Below are 16088 nucleotides of genomic sequence, written 5' to 3' on the forward strand. Positions count from 1 at the left end.
CCATTCTAACAAGGGCCTCCAAGCAGCATGACCTGCTACCATCAGCCATTATAATGCGTTTTTCACTACCCTTATTATTTTACTGAACATCTCAGGGATGTCTAATCCCATAAGTAATTGTTGGTTGAATAGGGCTGCGTTATATTCACTGGATTCGACTGACCACCTAAATTTAATCAATAAGTCCTTACTTTACTGATCATATTAGCAAAAACAGATACCGTACCGACCTCTTGTCTGCTTGGTTGGCTGCAGTGGTACATCAGTACCACTGAGTCAGTATGTATGTCTTTAGACCTTCGAATACATTGAAGAGAAAAGCAAGAATCGTATAATTACTGCCTGTAGGACAACAACGAAATGATGCTTTGCTCGCTCAGCAACATACCTTTCTGGAGAAAACTCTTTTAAAAAGAAGAAATTCATTGCATAGGCTCAAGTTGTAGATCATGCCTCAGTTTTCAACGATCATGTGAGGTCTAAAGCAGAGATTTTCGTTAAGAAGGTCACATTTAAAGAATTGTAGTTAGCTGTTATCAATGTTGTAGTCAAACAGAATAAAAGAGTTTGATTTTGGATAATTCTTGACGTTTATTGAGGGTCAGCGAAAATTAGTAATTAAGATACCTTGAATCAAATAACGTCTTTCTCCTTGTTGAAGCAGTGGCGGAAAAAGGTTTTAGGATACACTAGGCGGCTTGCTTGGGTGTTGGGGTCCATGTCATATCCATATCAAAAGTGCTAACCGGAGGGAGGGGGTCTCTTTTTCTTTTGAGGAGGTCCTTAACAAATACGAGTCCCTTATCTCCGTATGCAGTGCCCAAAATACGAGGCACTTGCTACGAAGCTACTAACGCCGGGCCCCTTTTACTAGATCTCTTGAGTCAAGCAGGTGTCGGGGCCCTAGGCGACCTACTATTTCGCCCACCGTTAGATCCTTTTCTGTGTTGAACACAACCACAATCACTAACATGTTTCAGCTTTACCTAAACATCATACATCAATCAGTAAGGGAATTGGAGGTGGACTAAGCTTACTGCCTTGTGGAACTCTAGAATAACTCTAAAAGAGGAAGGGTTTCACTCTATTTCCATGTTTTAAGCAGGGTATCTATAATTTTGATCCCAGAATAGGATGATATTAACCCGGAATCCAGAACTTGCATTTCTCATTACAGGTGATACCAACATATACTATAAGCATTATCACATATAAATTTGGATTTACAGCATGCGAATAAAACAAATCCAATGCACAATTAATCACATTCAGAACCTCAAGAACTGTAAGATAAGGAGCGGATGACGTACAAAAACTTGATTAAAACCACATTTGCTTCAATAAACGATGATGAAAACTTCTGGTATTTTTATGCTAAAAAAAGGTTTGAAGAAAAATGATAATGTAAATAAAACTCATGCAAAATAGTTTTTTTTTCTTATCTTGCTCATCTAGCTCTTTTTTAATAGTCATCAAACAAATGTTCGTATGGTTATAATATGCGATATGCTTTAGATCAAACCTCTCTTAAATGGATGTTCCCCGAGATCTCCCTCCTGCTTACCGGTCATTTGCTGCCCCAAATGAAACGATACTGAAGGCCAATGACACCCGTACATACCGAGAGGTGAATCTTTTATTTGACATGTCGTTCAGTGTGGTTTTGGGGGGTGCTTTTTTATCTACACACACAGCCGCTGATAGTCGAGTCCTTCTTCGTCAGCTAGTCGGTGAGTGTTTGCACGGTGACACAAATTACCCATCGCTAAAGCTGATAAGACGAGACAAGAACGTGCGAAGAAAACGCACGTGTCGGAAGGTGGAGGCCTCTGGTAGTCAGCCTCTCGTAGATACACGCACGGTAGTTTTGTTTTGTTGGTGGCAATTTTCTTCCATGGTGCTCAGCCACAAGAGGACATTACATAAGAGGTAATTGTTTTGTATGCCTCGAATGGTAACATAAGGGGGATGAATTCCTTCTCAGTGTTGTTCATTTCCAAATTTTTACAGCAACTGCTGATGGAGACTTTTATTTACCCTCCCAATAGTAAGATTACTTGAATAATTCATGATTCCTTTGTGCTAGTCCCCGAAGCATAACGGCAAGCACATACCCTTAAGACATCCAACAGGGAGAGTCTTTGTTTTGACGAATATTTAACAAGTGTTGAACCATTTCCTGATGAAAAGAGTGTGTGAGAAATGGGTCAGCTTAGTAGCGGACAAAGCGAATGGTCGAGCTGCAATAACCGAAAGGTTTTGTCTTCAAGCCCAGCCGAATGAACGTTGTTTGTTTGTACTGTGTTTTTGTTAGAGAAGCTTAAGGGTGATAATTTTGACCCGCCACCATACCAGGGTGTCAAATCTTTCCAATGTCTCTATCGCCTGTTTCTCATATCGAAAAAAGAAACACAGTTACCACGCACATGCAGGATGCGTCACAACACGACCCCAACAGGCATTATCCAACTATCGACCAACGGGGGTAGGTAGTACAGCCAGGAAAGGGGAAGGTTAATTGGAAGCAAGTGACATGAGAAGCATGGGGAGAGGGCACAAACTGCCAGACCTTCCGCCGATGGGATGATTACGAATACAAAGTACGCACGCGATCTCGCGATGACCAAGCGGCGGGAAAAGAAAGCAAAAACAAAAGACCAATGGCTTAAATTCCTCATTTAACATACGAGCATCACACCGGACGTCGCACGTACGGAACGTTTGACTTTGTACACACACACACACACACACACACGCACATGTCCACCGATGCTGACGTCAAAGCTCAATTGGATGGCAAGCTGCGTTGGTTGTCAGTTGGTCCATTTTTGAGTACCTTCTACCATTGACCCACCCCCTTTGTAGCGACAGCGATCGAGCACTTTGTCAGCCGTGATCTTCTCTCCCCGCTGCTTTCGGGTTGGGACAGTGACAGTTTTGATAGACCCAGTAAAAGTAGGTGGTGCAATTGGAAGGTGCAAATGAAATGCATTTTCGCAGCTGTATCTCCAGAACCGAGAGCCGGGTATGGTGATGAGATTTCGAACGCTGAGTAAGAGCACCATCTTGTACCATCCGCGATCGACCTTGGCACCTACGGAAAATGTCACGCGAGATGTTTTCGTTTTCCGTACGATCCCGCCACCCGGACTCGGATGTTACCGATAGGGGTAGTAGCGCAGTTAATGGCGCAGTTAGCGGTACCGGTGTCAATCCACCAAAAACAACTTCATTTCCTGTCAGCTAGTCGCCCGCGATCGTGTCGATCTGTCCCCACACCCGCATATCCATGACGCGTACGTGTTGCATGATCGATACGTGTACCTCCACAGCATGAGCGGTAACTTCTTCCTGCGGTTTCTTTGGAGCAGGGTTTGGTGGTGATGGTGAGGTTAGGTCTGTGTGCTGCCCATCGTCGTCGTATGGTCCGAATCGAACGTCGGCTATTAATAGTCGAAATATGTGGCAGCATCGTGCTAGCCATCATTGGTTGGAGATCATCGCCATCATCGTAATCTTCTGCCCTTGCCCTTACTATGGTAGAATGGCGGGAAAATGTTTCAGTTTTGAGTGAAAGATAAAAACAACACAGAGACACGACAGACAGGAGGGTGCAAATTGTTATACATTCCATTGTGATTCGATCGGACGCGCTTACGATGTAAACATGGATTTGTAGTTATTGGAGCGGAAACTGATGAGCGTATATACCGATTTGGTACTTCTGAATGAATGGTGGTTTTTGGTATAAAATCGGATTTTGATTTGGTTTCGTGATAGGCAGTTTGGTAGAAAAAAGATATTGGATGACTAGAGATAAGCGTGAACTTCCTATAGATGAATTTTAAATTTGCAAAAAAAAGGAATTGTTTTAAGCAAGAAAGAGATAGAAATAATTAGAGCCTGCCTAATATTCAATAGATCAGATACAGTAGCAGTAACCTGACTGAAGGACCCCCGAAAACTAAGACACAATTAATCTTTTTCTTTTTTTAAAGAGATATTTTTTTTAAAGAAAATAATAAATTTGGGAAAAATAGTTTTTGGGAAGAATTATAATAAATTAAGCAATACGGCCAGGCCGTCCCTAAGGAGCTAACAGAAAATCTTCGTCTTCTTGTCTTATCGACCCCTCCCCTAGTATATTTAGGACCCCTCCTAGGGGCTTACTACAGACTTGCTGATACCACTTAGTTGGATATAGTCATTCCTCACTAGGGAACTAGGTTCTGCCGTGTGCCGCATAGGCGACTCCGGTGCCAGTAGGTCCGGGATTCAAATCCCATTAGGACCATTCCCCCGTGCTGAGGACTTACTGTCATGGCGACCTTAGTTGGCGGAATGCGTGAGTTGGATGCTACAGTAGCTTCACAAAGTTGTAGTGGCTTTCGGACCCATGGGTTCTGCTGATGGTGGCACCGCTAGCCAAAACATTGAAATTGCTGGCAACGAAATGCATGATCCGCAACAAAGGTGGTTATCTTAGGAGCCAGTACCAAGTCTCCAAAGTGCGATGCTGCATAGAGACGCCAAACCCCTGGAACCAGCGAGGATAAAAATAACAAAAGGATGATACTTGGCAGTTAAAACTTCCACAACCGAGCTCACCCGGGATAAGGTACATTTAAACTGACGAAGAAAGAAATGTCTACCCTCCTTTTAGCATATAAGTGAAAAGAATTGTGAACGGATATAACATTAGACTTTAAGGAATACGACGACCTGGCCATCATTACGAAATAAACAATAAAAAATAGATAATACTGATAATATTTTTTTCGGATCACATTTTTTTTTGGGCGCTTACAAAAACCAATTTCTCTTTGAATACTTCAATTGTTTTAGAGATGTTTTTAAAAAAATCTTATATTTTTTTAAAATGTTATAGAAAGAAACAAAGAACGATTTTTAAACAGATCCGCAATCTTCCATAAGATATCTCTTACGGGTTTTTAAAAAGACAAACCCACAACCCTTCAATACCTCGTCACTATCCCTAAACTAACATAGTACTCCTCCTCAACAGCACAACCGGGTGCACTTTGCTTCCGGTTTGCACGCTACATTCCGAAGATACTCACGGCAATGCCTTTCAACCGATCCATCGTCAGTGCGGTCAGTCATATTTCACCAAAGTTCAAGTATAACTAACAGACACACACACACACACACACTTGGCGGCCAATAGATCTATCTTTAACGATGTGTAAAAGAGGCCCTTCCCCTAAAATGTGTTGGCATGGGCGAGAAGCAATGGTGGCAATAAACTATTACTCGTTGCACCCCAGCTCCACATAGTGCCGAAAATGAAATAGCGTGTCCCGCGAACCAGCCAGAAACGTTCCTAAGAAGCACGGTGAGCTAGAAAACTGACAGCCAATGTTGACGACGATGATGATTATATGACGGTGTGAAATGCTGTGCCAATTTCTGGGACGGCGAGGTTAGCCATTGCGGTTACGTTGCGCGGTACGGCGGTTATGCATTTCGCGCGTTTTAGTGGCCCACTCAAGTCGGTTGACCTTGTGCGAGAAGATGACACGGGAGAGACACGGTGGAAAGAAAATTGGACACGCGAGATATTTGGCTTAGTTTGCCGGAGAAGTGTTACTGGCTGTGGTGTACCAAAAGGAAGAGGTAGGGTTTCCCTTAAGATTAATAAGTATTTAGTATTTGTATTTAAAAGTTTCCCGGCAAGAACGTTTTCACCTTCATACACGTGATAGCATGCTCAACCCCGGAAGGAAAAACTACATTGATTTTAAGTAATTCCTCACGAACCCGTGTTGGGCTGCTGGTGTTCATTGATTTGACGATCGTGCGTGCGTTGCATACCAGATAAGTGAATCGTAATTAGTTGTCAAGATGGATGACCTCCCACAACCAAACCGCAAAGAAACGTGTAAGCACGCACGTGGAATGTGTGAAGATGGAATTTTCATATTCAACGTAAGGTGTACGAATGGCGCCGGAGCAACGGCCACCGTGCACTGCCTGGTTAATGACAGACCAGAACGGGCAGCAATTTGGGCGATATCATCACGCACGATGTGCCGGTCTATTTTCGCACTGTGATATAATTTGGAAGCGGGCAATGTTGTGCTCAAGGCAAAAACACATTAAAACAATTTAAACGTAGACCAACCACGAAAACAACGAAAAAAAGGAGCAAAGCATCTAATAAAAATGCTTCAGCACTGTTGCTTCTGGTGCCATGCAGAGATGATGATGTATGAGGGTTTATGACGAATGGGCAGCGCTAAACGGGTTTTCGTTTTTCTTTGATAGTAAAACAATTCAATTCTTCATTGTACTTGGCTTGCTGTGTCCCCCTGACTATCTTCGCACGAGTGTTTATTAGCTTTTATTGCATGATGAACAGTGTAAATAATTTAAGACGTAATAGTTTCGGGGTGTTGCATTGTAGCCCATCGTTCACTATGGGCTACAACGCCAATGAAAATAGATTCTAAGAACGCTTCTTTGCGATGGACTAACTGCCCTTCGTTTTAGGGTGTTAAGTGAACGTCAATCATCAAGCAGAATATTCTTTTGCAGAAATAGGCAAATGTTTTGAGGCTCGAACAAAGTTAAAAATCAAACAGTAATGGAAGACGATATTTTATTTATTTTTTTTTTTTGGTATCAATAAATTTCTACGAAGCTATGTTAAGAATTTTACTACAAAAAATTCATAACGGTGTATCGCATTTGATGAAAATAAATTAAATTTTTGCACAAGCTGATCATGAGAATCTGGGAACAGGAAGAATTACCGGAGGATTGGAAACTGGGCGTCATTCACCCAGTCTGCAAAAAGGGCGACAGACTGGAATGCTCGAACTATCGTGCCATTTCAGTCTTTAATGCCGTTGGAGGTAAATCCGACACCAACCAAATCTTCACTCTTCGGCAGATCCTCCAGAAGCGCCGAGAATGCCAAATCCCCACGCACCACCTGTTTATCGAACTCAAGGTGGCCTACGATACCATAGATCGAAATGAGCTATGGAACATGCAGCGGCTGCTGATCCGGCTGTTAAAGGCCACCATGAATGGGGTGCGATGCAAAGTGAGAGTATCGAACATGCTGTCGAAATCGTTCGATTCTCACAGGGGTCTGAGGCAAGGGGACGGACTCTCCTGTCTACTGTTCAATATAGCATTGGAAGGTGTCATACGAAGCGCGGGGCTAGACAATGATATCCGTGGCACGATTCTCTACCGGTCTCTTCAATTTCTTGGCTTCGAGGATAACGAGGAACGTCGTTGGCAAGACAACAGCGAAGGTGTGTGAGGCGTACACCCGACTGAAACGTGAAGCAGCAAGAATTGGATTGATGATCAATGCGACGAAGATGAAATACCTGCTTGCCGGATGCTCTGATCGTGATAGAGCCCGAGTGGGAAGCTGCGCGTTAGATGGCGACAACCTCGAGGTAGTACAGGAGTTCTGCTATCTTGGGACTGTCGAAACTTCGGATAACGATGTCAGCAGTGAAATCCGGAGACGCATTGTTCAGGTGAATCGTGCTTACTACGCCTTCACCGTGTGCTGAGATCGAGAAGACTTCGAGACCGCACGAAATGTGAGATATATCGCACACTGATTCGCCCGGTGGTCCTATATGGCCACGAGTCTTGGACCATCCGAGCGGAGGATGCAAACGCTCTTGGCGTGTTTGAGCGTCGCATCCTCCGGACCATCTTTGGCGGTGTGTTCGAGCATGGAGTGTGGAGGAGAAGGATGAACCACGAGCTTGCTGAGCTATACGGAGAACCGGACATCCTGACGGTAGCCAAGACCGGCAGGATACGATGGCTGGGGCATGTTATGAGGATGCCGGACTCTTGCCTCGCCAAGAAGGTATTCGTCAGCGACCCCCAGTCCGGCACGAGGCGTCGGGGAGCACTGCGAGTTCGCTGGCTGGATCAGGTGAAGAGAGACCTATCGGAGATCAGGTGCCTACATGGATGGGAAGCTGCAGCTCGATCCAGGGATCGAGTTACCTGGAAATCTATTGTTGACCGGGCCATGTCACGACGACGTGCTCTTTAAAAGAGCAGGCCAACATAATGATGATGATTAAATTAAATTTAATTTAAATTAGATATTTATATTAGAATTTCAGGAACTATTTTTACTCTTATTGTTGTACATTTCTATGAAAAAGGTAGCGTTAAAGCTTTGAATTGAAGTTTTTTTGTCAACTATAAATAAAAAATACAATTTCAAGGAATAACCAAACCACTTTTTTAAGTTTTCCTTTACATTTTTTTTGCAAAATTAGAGTTTTCTGTATCAAATAGTTCTAATCTTGGTATACACTAATGATACACTTAGTTGATGTGCGTTTTTTTAATCAGAGCATCAGATTACATTCTAAGGCTGGAGTAGGGAACCTGATAGCGCCATTTAAGATGTTCAGATAAAAGGTTGGGTCAAACCGACCAACAAACAGCAACGCGATGCAAGCCATACTAAAGCTTAAGGATACTTACCATTCCATACAGAAAATCTGTCATTATGAATGAAAATGCGTTTTTATGGAACATCTACACTCCCAGCATCTTACAACTATGCAGGGAATTGAACACGTCAGGCTCTAGTTATCTGGTCTACACCTAAAGATGACATCTGACGATCAAGCCAGAGAAATATGCTTAAATCCTTTACATGGATCCTACTGGCTTGGTAAGCCCAAGTTAAGATTGACTGATGGTGTTGATGTGCCCGCTAGAAAATCCGGTGCAATGGATTGGAGAACGTATGTATTCGAGGAGTGTTACCAATCGGCAGACAATACTTTTCAAAGAAAGGATCAAGTAGACAACTAGAAGCCAACTAGTAGAATGTTCTAAACTAATAATGCCAGTCATTAAATAAAATTGTACACAACTATAAACAATACTCATTCCGGCGAGCTTCACGTTGCTAATGCCTGTTCTATTGCACCGTTCCGTTCGGAGAACTCATCATTAAATCCCACGTAAGTCCCATGTTACGTTGTGTTCGATTTTGTTTAAATTAATTCATTAAACTTGCCTAACAGCCTGTCAAAGAAAAACCCTTCGACAGCGATTGAATTATGCAACGGCGCAACATCCGTGACATTCGCGGACCGTGCTGTGTGCGTGCGCCTTTAACTTTCGGCCAGAATCAGTCGGAATTATCTTAACAAATCGGACACGTCACTCGAACCTACGTCTACGATCACTGCTAGTGGACGCATTGATTGTCGTAACAATAAATTACGCTTGCAACCCAGGGTGGATGAAAACGGTCTAATTCCTGTCGTGATTGAACGAGCGCAATTGTGCAACTAGCAACGGGACGACAGCGCGCATATGATTCCGGCAAGTGTTACAAAAATAAAACTATCAACCATTAAGAATCCAAAAGAATTGAATTGCCTGCCCCCGTGTAGGGTGGGATAAGAAATTGGTGCAAGTTGGAATTGAAAAACAAACGTGCTGAGGTCACTTTCGATCATTGACGTGCCGTGCCGGTGACGTGACGTGCTCATCTCACCACGAACAAACCTCCTACCGAACGAACGAACCAATAAAGACACAATAGGAACAAAAATAAAGTCCCTCCACTCTAATCAGTATCACTTAAGAAGCGGACCATCACAGCTCACCTCAGGCAGGGTTGACTTCCAATTGGAACTGAAAAGCCCCACACAAAAGCATGCTTTACTGTCGTACCGACAACAGATTCTGAGTCTGGCGAATGGTTTTAAGGGTTAACAAAAATCCATGCCCAAGTCCCTATTCACTGTACTTACACGTGGTAGGCAAAGAAGATGTAAACGAATGGATTGTATTGAGTTGCAACAACGTTTGCATCGAGCCGGGTATGATGAACTCGTCAGACTCGACCGGCGGAATGCACCCATGAGAATGCGATTTTTGTTTCGTGCGAGCTAAAATTCACGTGACCCAGCCAAGGTATTACACTCGATACCCACAGAAGCCGTTTGAACTTGTGACGAACAATAAACAGTTGATTGTGTTGCAGTGTTTTTTGCTTGATGCTAAATTTATACCGAATATGGACAGGTTTCATTGACTTGAGCTAAAAATAGGCTTAATTACTTACTCTACGCATGTTTTAAAAGTACTTTTTGGATTTGAAAAGTATCCAACCACCAAAGCAAAAAAGCAAAAGGAATATTAAATAAACCTGACGAATGTTTGGGGGTTGCACATTGTTTGCTAGGAAGCAACGCACACACGACCACTGACCATAAATAGAGTTAGCTCGTAAATCAATCAATGGACGTTGTAGAAGCAAGAACAAAAAACAAACTTAACCCAAAAGAGGCATACGCACCAAAAGCCTCCACATTACTGGAGGTAACTACGGAACGCGCGTCACAAAACATCGCCGACATGACCCTGACCAACAATGGTCAATCACGGCATGTAAAGCATCAGCTGTTTTAATGTGTGTTTCGTAGGTTTGGTGGAATTGTTGTTTGATGTATTCGATAGTATTCTTCCAATCCAACTCTGATACCAACTTCCACAAGCCACTCTTGTAGGATGATGTCACGAAACGAAACAAACGAAATTGTAATAAAAACGATCATCTTTCGAAACTGAAAGGATTCTATTGATTTGTTCTCTTACGGTACGGGCCGGGCAGATTGGTAGGAGGGTATCAAATTCTCGTTACAACGTACCATCATTCCCATCCCGAGCTGCCGATGTCGGTCGCTAAGCGAGAGAAAAATAGGGGTTACCACGTTTGTTGTATGCATACGTGCCAGAGCACTTCCCGCTGCATGGCATTCTACACAGTAGCTGTAGTGGGGCGTTTGTTTCGTATTTTTAACATATCTCTTGTCGCTCCCGTCCATGCTCTTGTCCCATTTAGCCATAGTTTTCCCCCACGTAACGGTTCAAAGTTTTTTCCCTTTGTCAACGTGTGCGGGACCTGGAGGTGCATCACAACATCCGAATGCAAATGCATAATAAAAACATATACACGCGTGAGGTGAAATAGTGGTGTTTGATGGCGCCCATGAACTCCAAACATCAATGCGCAGTACCGGGGGTGGTATCGTGGTTGTCAAAAAATGGAACCATCTGAGGGTGCCCCACTAAAGCCGACGAAACATTAAATTATTCCACTTGCGACCTTCGAAGCGTGGGTAGCATTGGTTGGCCCAGTAGGTGAATAGAACCGTGAAGAAGATAACACCCAACAAAAAATGATAGCTGCACTTTACAGTAAACGTGAAGTAATCAGTCTTTCCATCAACGTTCGATTGTCAAGGTTGATGGTAATTTGGGACGTTGTGGTCCAGGTAAGGGCTAAATCATGCGTGTTCAGAAATCTGAGTCTTAAAACGCCGTTGGAACTAGCACCCGTACCGGTGCAGTATTTAAAATTTAAATGCCTTTCCGATGATAAAGATCAATGCCAGTTTTCAGATTTAGAAGCATGGAGTACGAGCTCCAGATCAACCTTAGGAGGTTCCATAATTCTCTGCCCGCGTGTGGGACTGACGGCTTGCATGACGCATGACGACGTTGGTTGTTTGTTTTTGCGCTAGTGACGCCGATTCTAGCAAACAGTTTGAACGTCTTCGAAAAATGAGGAAAAATTAAATAAAAAGAAATGAAATACAGTGGTGAATGGTAGTGCAAGTGATGGAGCTTTTGCAACAAGTGATTTGAATTTAGTTTCAATATGGAAATAGAACTAACTGAAGTACTCTGAGATATCTGGTGCGAAGGTTTTTCTTATTTGTCTTTTAGATTACAAAAGATGTTTCAATGACGAAATGATCATGTTTTGTTATTCGAGCTGATCTTCTATTCCTAATTCTACTAATTCCAAAGCACAATCACGATACAAACGCATTAGACATTTTGTAGAATTCGTTTTCAAATATCGGTAATCGTGCGCATCGCATTCATAGGGCCACCACTGTCCACCGCAAACAGCATCTCCCACGGAAAGCCCATTAATCTGTCAGCAGCAAACAGTGCTCGCAAAGTACGCCGTTCGCTTTGTGTCTCTCGCGCTCAGAATAGATCGTTCCACCGTGGCCACTCTCGCGCTTGGCCTCCCACTATTTATCCCGGTATCTCTTTCCTGCCTTCAACGGTCTTATAATGGCTATCGCTTCGTTTCCTTCTGCCGCGGATGATGCCGTACGCATCGAAGTAACGGCCGCGGCCACGATTCCATTCGCGGGTCGTGCTCTCTCTCAGTGTCAAACAAACCGTTCCCTAGACTTGACGTGCACAGTTGATCAGCGCATCGCGCACTTAACTCTGTTGGTGATTAGAAGTGTTACTTGCATCCATCCAGCTGGTCCTCCAGTGCATCTAGCAAAGAAACATCTCACCACTGCAACTATACAGTGACCGTGTTGCTTCAAGCAAAAGCGAAAAATACTGTGCGTGAATTATTGAATTCTAGTGTCAAAGTTAAAACACCCAACCCCAAGAAAGCACGATCCGCTGTTGGGAGGAACAGACCAAACCAACGAACCTGTGCAGTGTATCTGTGTGTGCGTGTATTGCAGACAGGGCAGACACGATTGTAAGACGCGGTGAGAAAAGTGATCTCCAGACGACTCACGAACCTACTGGAACCGGTTCCTCCGAAGCACACCGAACAACGGTCGAACTAGGAAAAACGATGCACATTCATCCGAGCTCACCCAACTCGTCCCAGTCGGAGGATGATGCGGCCACAAAAATCCAGGCCGGATTCCGAGGCTATCGCGTCCGTAAGCAGATGCGCGGACAGGGCACTAATCCTGTCGGTGTGTCGAGCGGTGTAGGTGCGGGAGCCGTTTCCGGTGCGTCATCCACTGGCACGGTGGAAGACAAATCGGCCACCAAAATACAGGCAAACGTACGAGGCTTTCTGGTGCGCAAGAAGCAAAAGATGGCCACCGAGGCAGCGACCAAGATTCAGGCCAGCTTCCGTGGATTCAAGACGAGAAAGGAGCTGAAATCGATCAAGAAGGACAAATAGAGAAGGAGGACTGTCGTATGCTGTGAAAAGGGTGGGCGAACGATGCAATCGATCGGAGAATGGAGAAGGAAATGCGTTGCGCGTGCGTGTGGTGATCGCTTTATTATTTTTTTTTTCGACCCGAGAGGAACAGTTGAAACAAGTAGTGTTTGCGAGGAAGGAAAAGAGAACAAGACAAAAATGTTGCCGTGCCAAAGGATCGCAACCAGATCCGGACCCAAACTCACCATCTGTTTTTGTTTTTAAGATCGGAAAAGTACGCACCGGATGGGATGAGTTTTGTGTCTTACAATTTTCCAATTTTCCATCCTTTTTTTTTTTAATTACTCTATGTTCTGTGTGCACGAACGTCTTCGGCAGCGTGTGTTCCCGCTGCGTGATCAATGTCTGTCGGTTCTGGTTGTTGTTTTTCATTTCCACACGACGCGTGCAGAGTGGATAAAATTTTGGCTGAGAATATTTTTATGTCCGGCGTGAACATTCAAAGCTTAACTTCTTGTCTGTTTGGCATGGCCAGGGCTAGTGGTGTCCAAGAGTGTGTGTGTTTGTGTGCAGTACCGATGTTTACTGTGGTGTTGCGTTGCTATATCCGTAACGCATTCCATAGCGGCATTGATCGATGAATCGATCATTTCAGCCTAATGTTTGTAAACCCCGCGGAGGGTATCGTTGTTTTGGTTTCTGTTTGGGTATATTTTTGAAAAGAAGGAACGGAAGATCACACTCAGCTGCGTCTTGATCTTCGTCTTGAAAATAATGCTAGAATGCATACAGGCAACGTCGATCCCATGGATGATCGCGGTCGATCACTTTCTCCTGTACCAGAAGGGAGATACCAAGAGGTTTTGCTTGATATCTTTTAACACTATTTGCCCGGCACAAGCATTCGTTAAACCATTTTCTATAAAGGAGAGAAAAACATCAAATATCATAAATCATCGTTCTAGTTGATCGCGCTGAGTTAAAAAGTGTGCGAGTTAGAAGCGTAGATCAGAAAATGCTGTCCCAAGAAGTTGAACACCCATACTAGGTTCCTACGTTTTCCAGCACTTTGGAAAACCGATCATATTTACTCCAACACGAGAGAAATCCGAGATAGCACTCGCATCGACTGAATTCAAATGCTACTTGAAAATGGATATATCTATATAGATCAGTGTTCTTTTTCCACAAAAAAACACCATCCCCCCAGCCGTCTGTGAATGCTTTCCCAGCATGCGCCGTTTCCCGGAGGAACGTCAGAGCAGTTTAAAAGTGAAAGCAATTTGCTCCCTGCCAGTGGTGTGCTTACGCACATGCAACACACGCCCAAAAATTCAAACCCTTGTTCCACACACCATGGTGCGACGTGAACCATCTCAACCAGACGAACTGACCGAAAACGGTGGTGCTGTGTGTGTGTAATAATACTGCAAGGGGATCGGCTAGTGGAATTTGTCTTCCTGTCTGGAATTGTTGATGATCTTCCCGCGCAGTAGAGATCAGATTCCGATCGATCTGAATCAGAGCAGGTGAACTGCAGTAAAAGTATTTGTTTAATTGTGCGTTACTTCTCTTTTTAAACTAGTGATATAGTAATACGTTTTTTGTGACAATATAGGAGTGAGAAACATGGAAGAAAGGGATAACCGTGGATGAATTGTACTTTGTAGCATGGCATTGCGCAAAGATGTGAAATTTGTTAATAAATAATAGATTATATTGAATTGTAAACAATTTAGGTATATATAAGAGGCACTATTCAGTAGTGAAATCATATCACATTCACATTCAGTGATTTATACAAGAATGAAATACTGTATGATTCATACTGTAACTTTATGTCTTTCATCTGGATAGGCTATTACTTGGTCTGGTCTAAGTCTGGTTGGTCTGGTAAGTTCATTTAACTGAAAGTGGAGAATACACGCGGATAGTGTTGAATTAAACAAAACAGTTGAATGTTCCACTGTTATATTTTCAATTTCAAAGATTTTTTACCCAATAAAACTTTTTAAAAATCACAGTGTTCCATCTAGAAGTAACCGGAATGTAGTTTGAATGATTGCAGAGCATCGCATGTTTTAGAGACTAATGTTGTTTTTTCGTAAATGAAGTCCTTTAATAAAGTTATTTTTTAAATGTTTCTGTAAGGCCACTTCCTCCGGGCAACATTCTTTTATTTGATGGAATTAAATAGGAGTAAATCATCACCGTATAGTGTTGCAGAGTGGATGGTCTATCACAACAAATAACTGCACTCGCTTATCAAAACAAATAAGACTTTCAATAAGACAGAAGAGAGAATACGATTTATTTACCTTGAAGTATACTTAATGGTGGATCTAGACTTGAGGTGGTCTGCGTCGAGAATGACTCTGGGAGAATTCTCTGACTCACATATCCTTTTGATGTCTATGCGCAACAAGACCAAGAGATGGAGCAACCAAATTGGCAACAACATTGGCTGATCAAGGATTTTAGTGGCTCTACTCTAGGTCTGTTGGACGATGATGCCCCCAATGATGGGGTCTCTAGACCTACGAAGATTCTTGAGTGACTAGGTTTTGTGGACCACTAATTCCTTACACCAACAGATCTTTTGAAAGATCGTGGAATCATCATCATTCATCATCATCTTGGAAAATAAGCCACCTCTGGACTATGAGGTTCTCTAGACGAGGGTGACGTCAATCGAGAGGTTTTGACTGGATATAGGAACATTTTAGGATTTTAATAAAAAATCTCAATCCCCAAAATCTCCAAATCATTAGATAATAAAAGCTTACACGTTTTAATTCAGCTCGTTCTATGAAGCTATGTTTGCATCAATTATGAAAAAAGGAAGAAAGATTGCAATTTATGACTAAATAAGTAGCGATCTGTACCAGGCTCGTGCTCAAAGTACATTGAATTAAAACCCACCCATATCCACCTCGATTTAGAAATGGTACCGTACTCAAATAACTCTTTCATCGCCAAATCGGACTGTGTAGCAAATTTGATGCGTTTCTCCTTTGCCATTTATTTTTTTTCCATCCACTTGGACATCCTATTCTTGAAATAGGAAAAGTTGAACCCATCCAAAACACTCTCCTCACTT

General features: G+C 43.0%; 1 protein-coding gene across 1 annotated transcript; it reads left to right on the plus strand.

Annotated features, from left to right (window-relative positions):
• The first annotated feature begins 12616 nt into the window (after positions 1 to 12616).
• LOC126559469 (IQ domain-containing protein N) lies at positions 12617 to 13006 on the plus strand. The gene has a single exon (XM_050215632.1). It carries the CDS (start codon positions 12665 to 12667, stop codon positions 13004 to 13006), a length of 342 nt encoding a protein of 113 aa, XP_050071589.1. The 5' UTR covers positions 12617 to 12664.
• The last annotated feature ends 3082 nt before the right edge of the window (positions 13007 to 16088 follow it).

The sequence above is a fragment of the Anopheles maculipalpis genome, chromosome 2RL (assembly GCF_943734695.1).
Source record: "Anopheles maculipalpis chromosome 2RL, idAnoMacuDA_375_x, whole genome shotgun sequence".
Classification (NCBI taxonomy): Eukaryota; Metazoa; Arthropoda; class Insecta; order Diptera; family Culicidae; genus Anopheles; species Anopheles maculipalpis.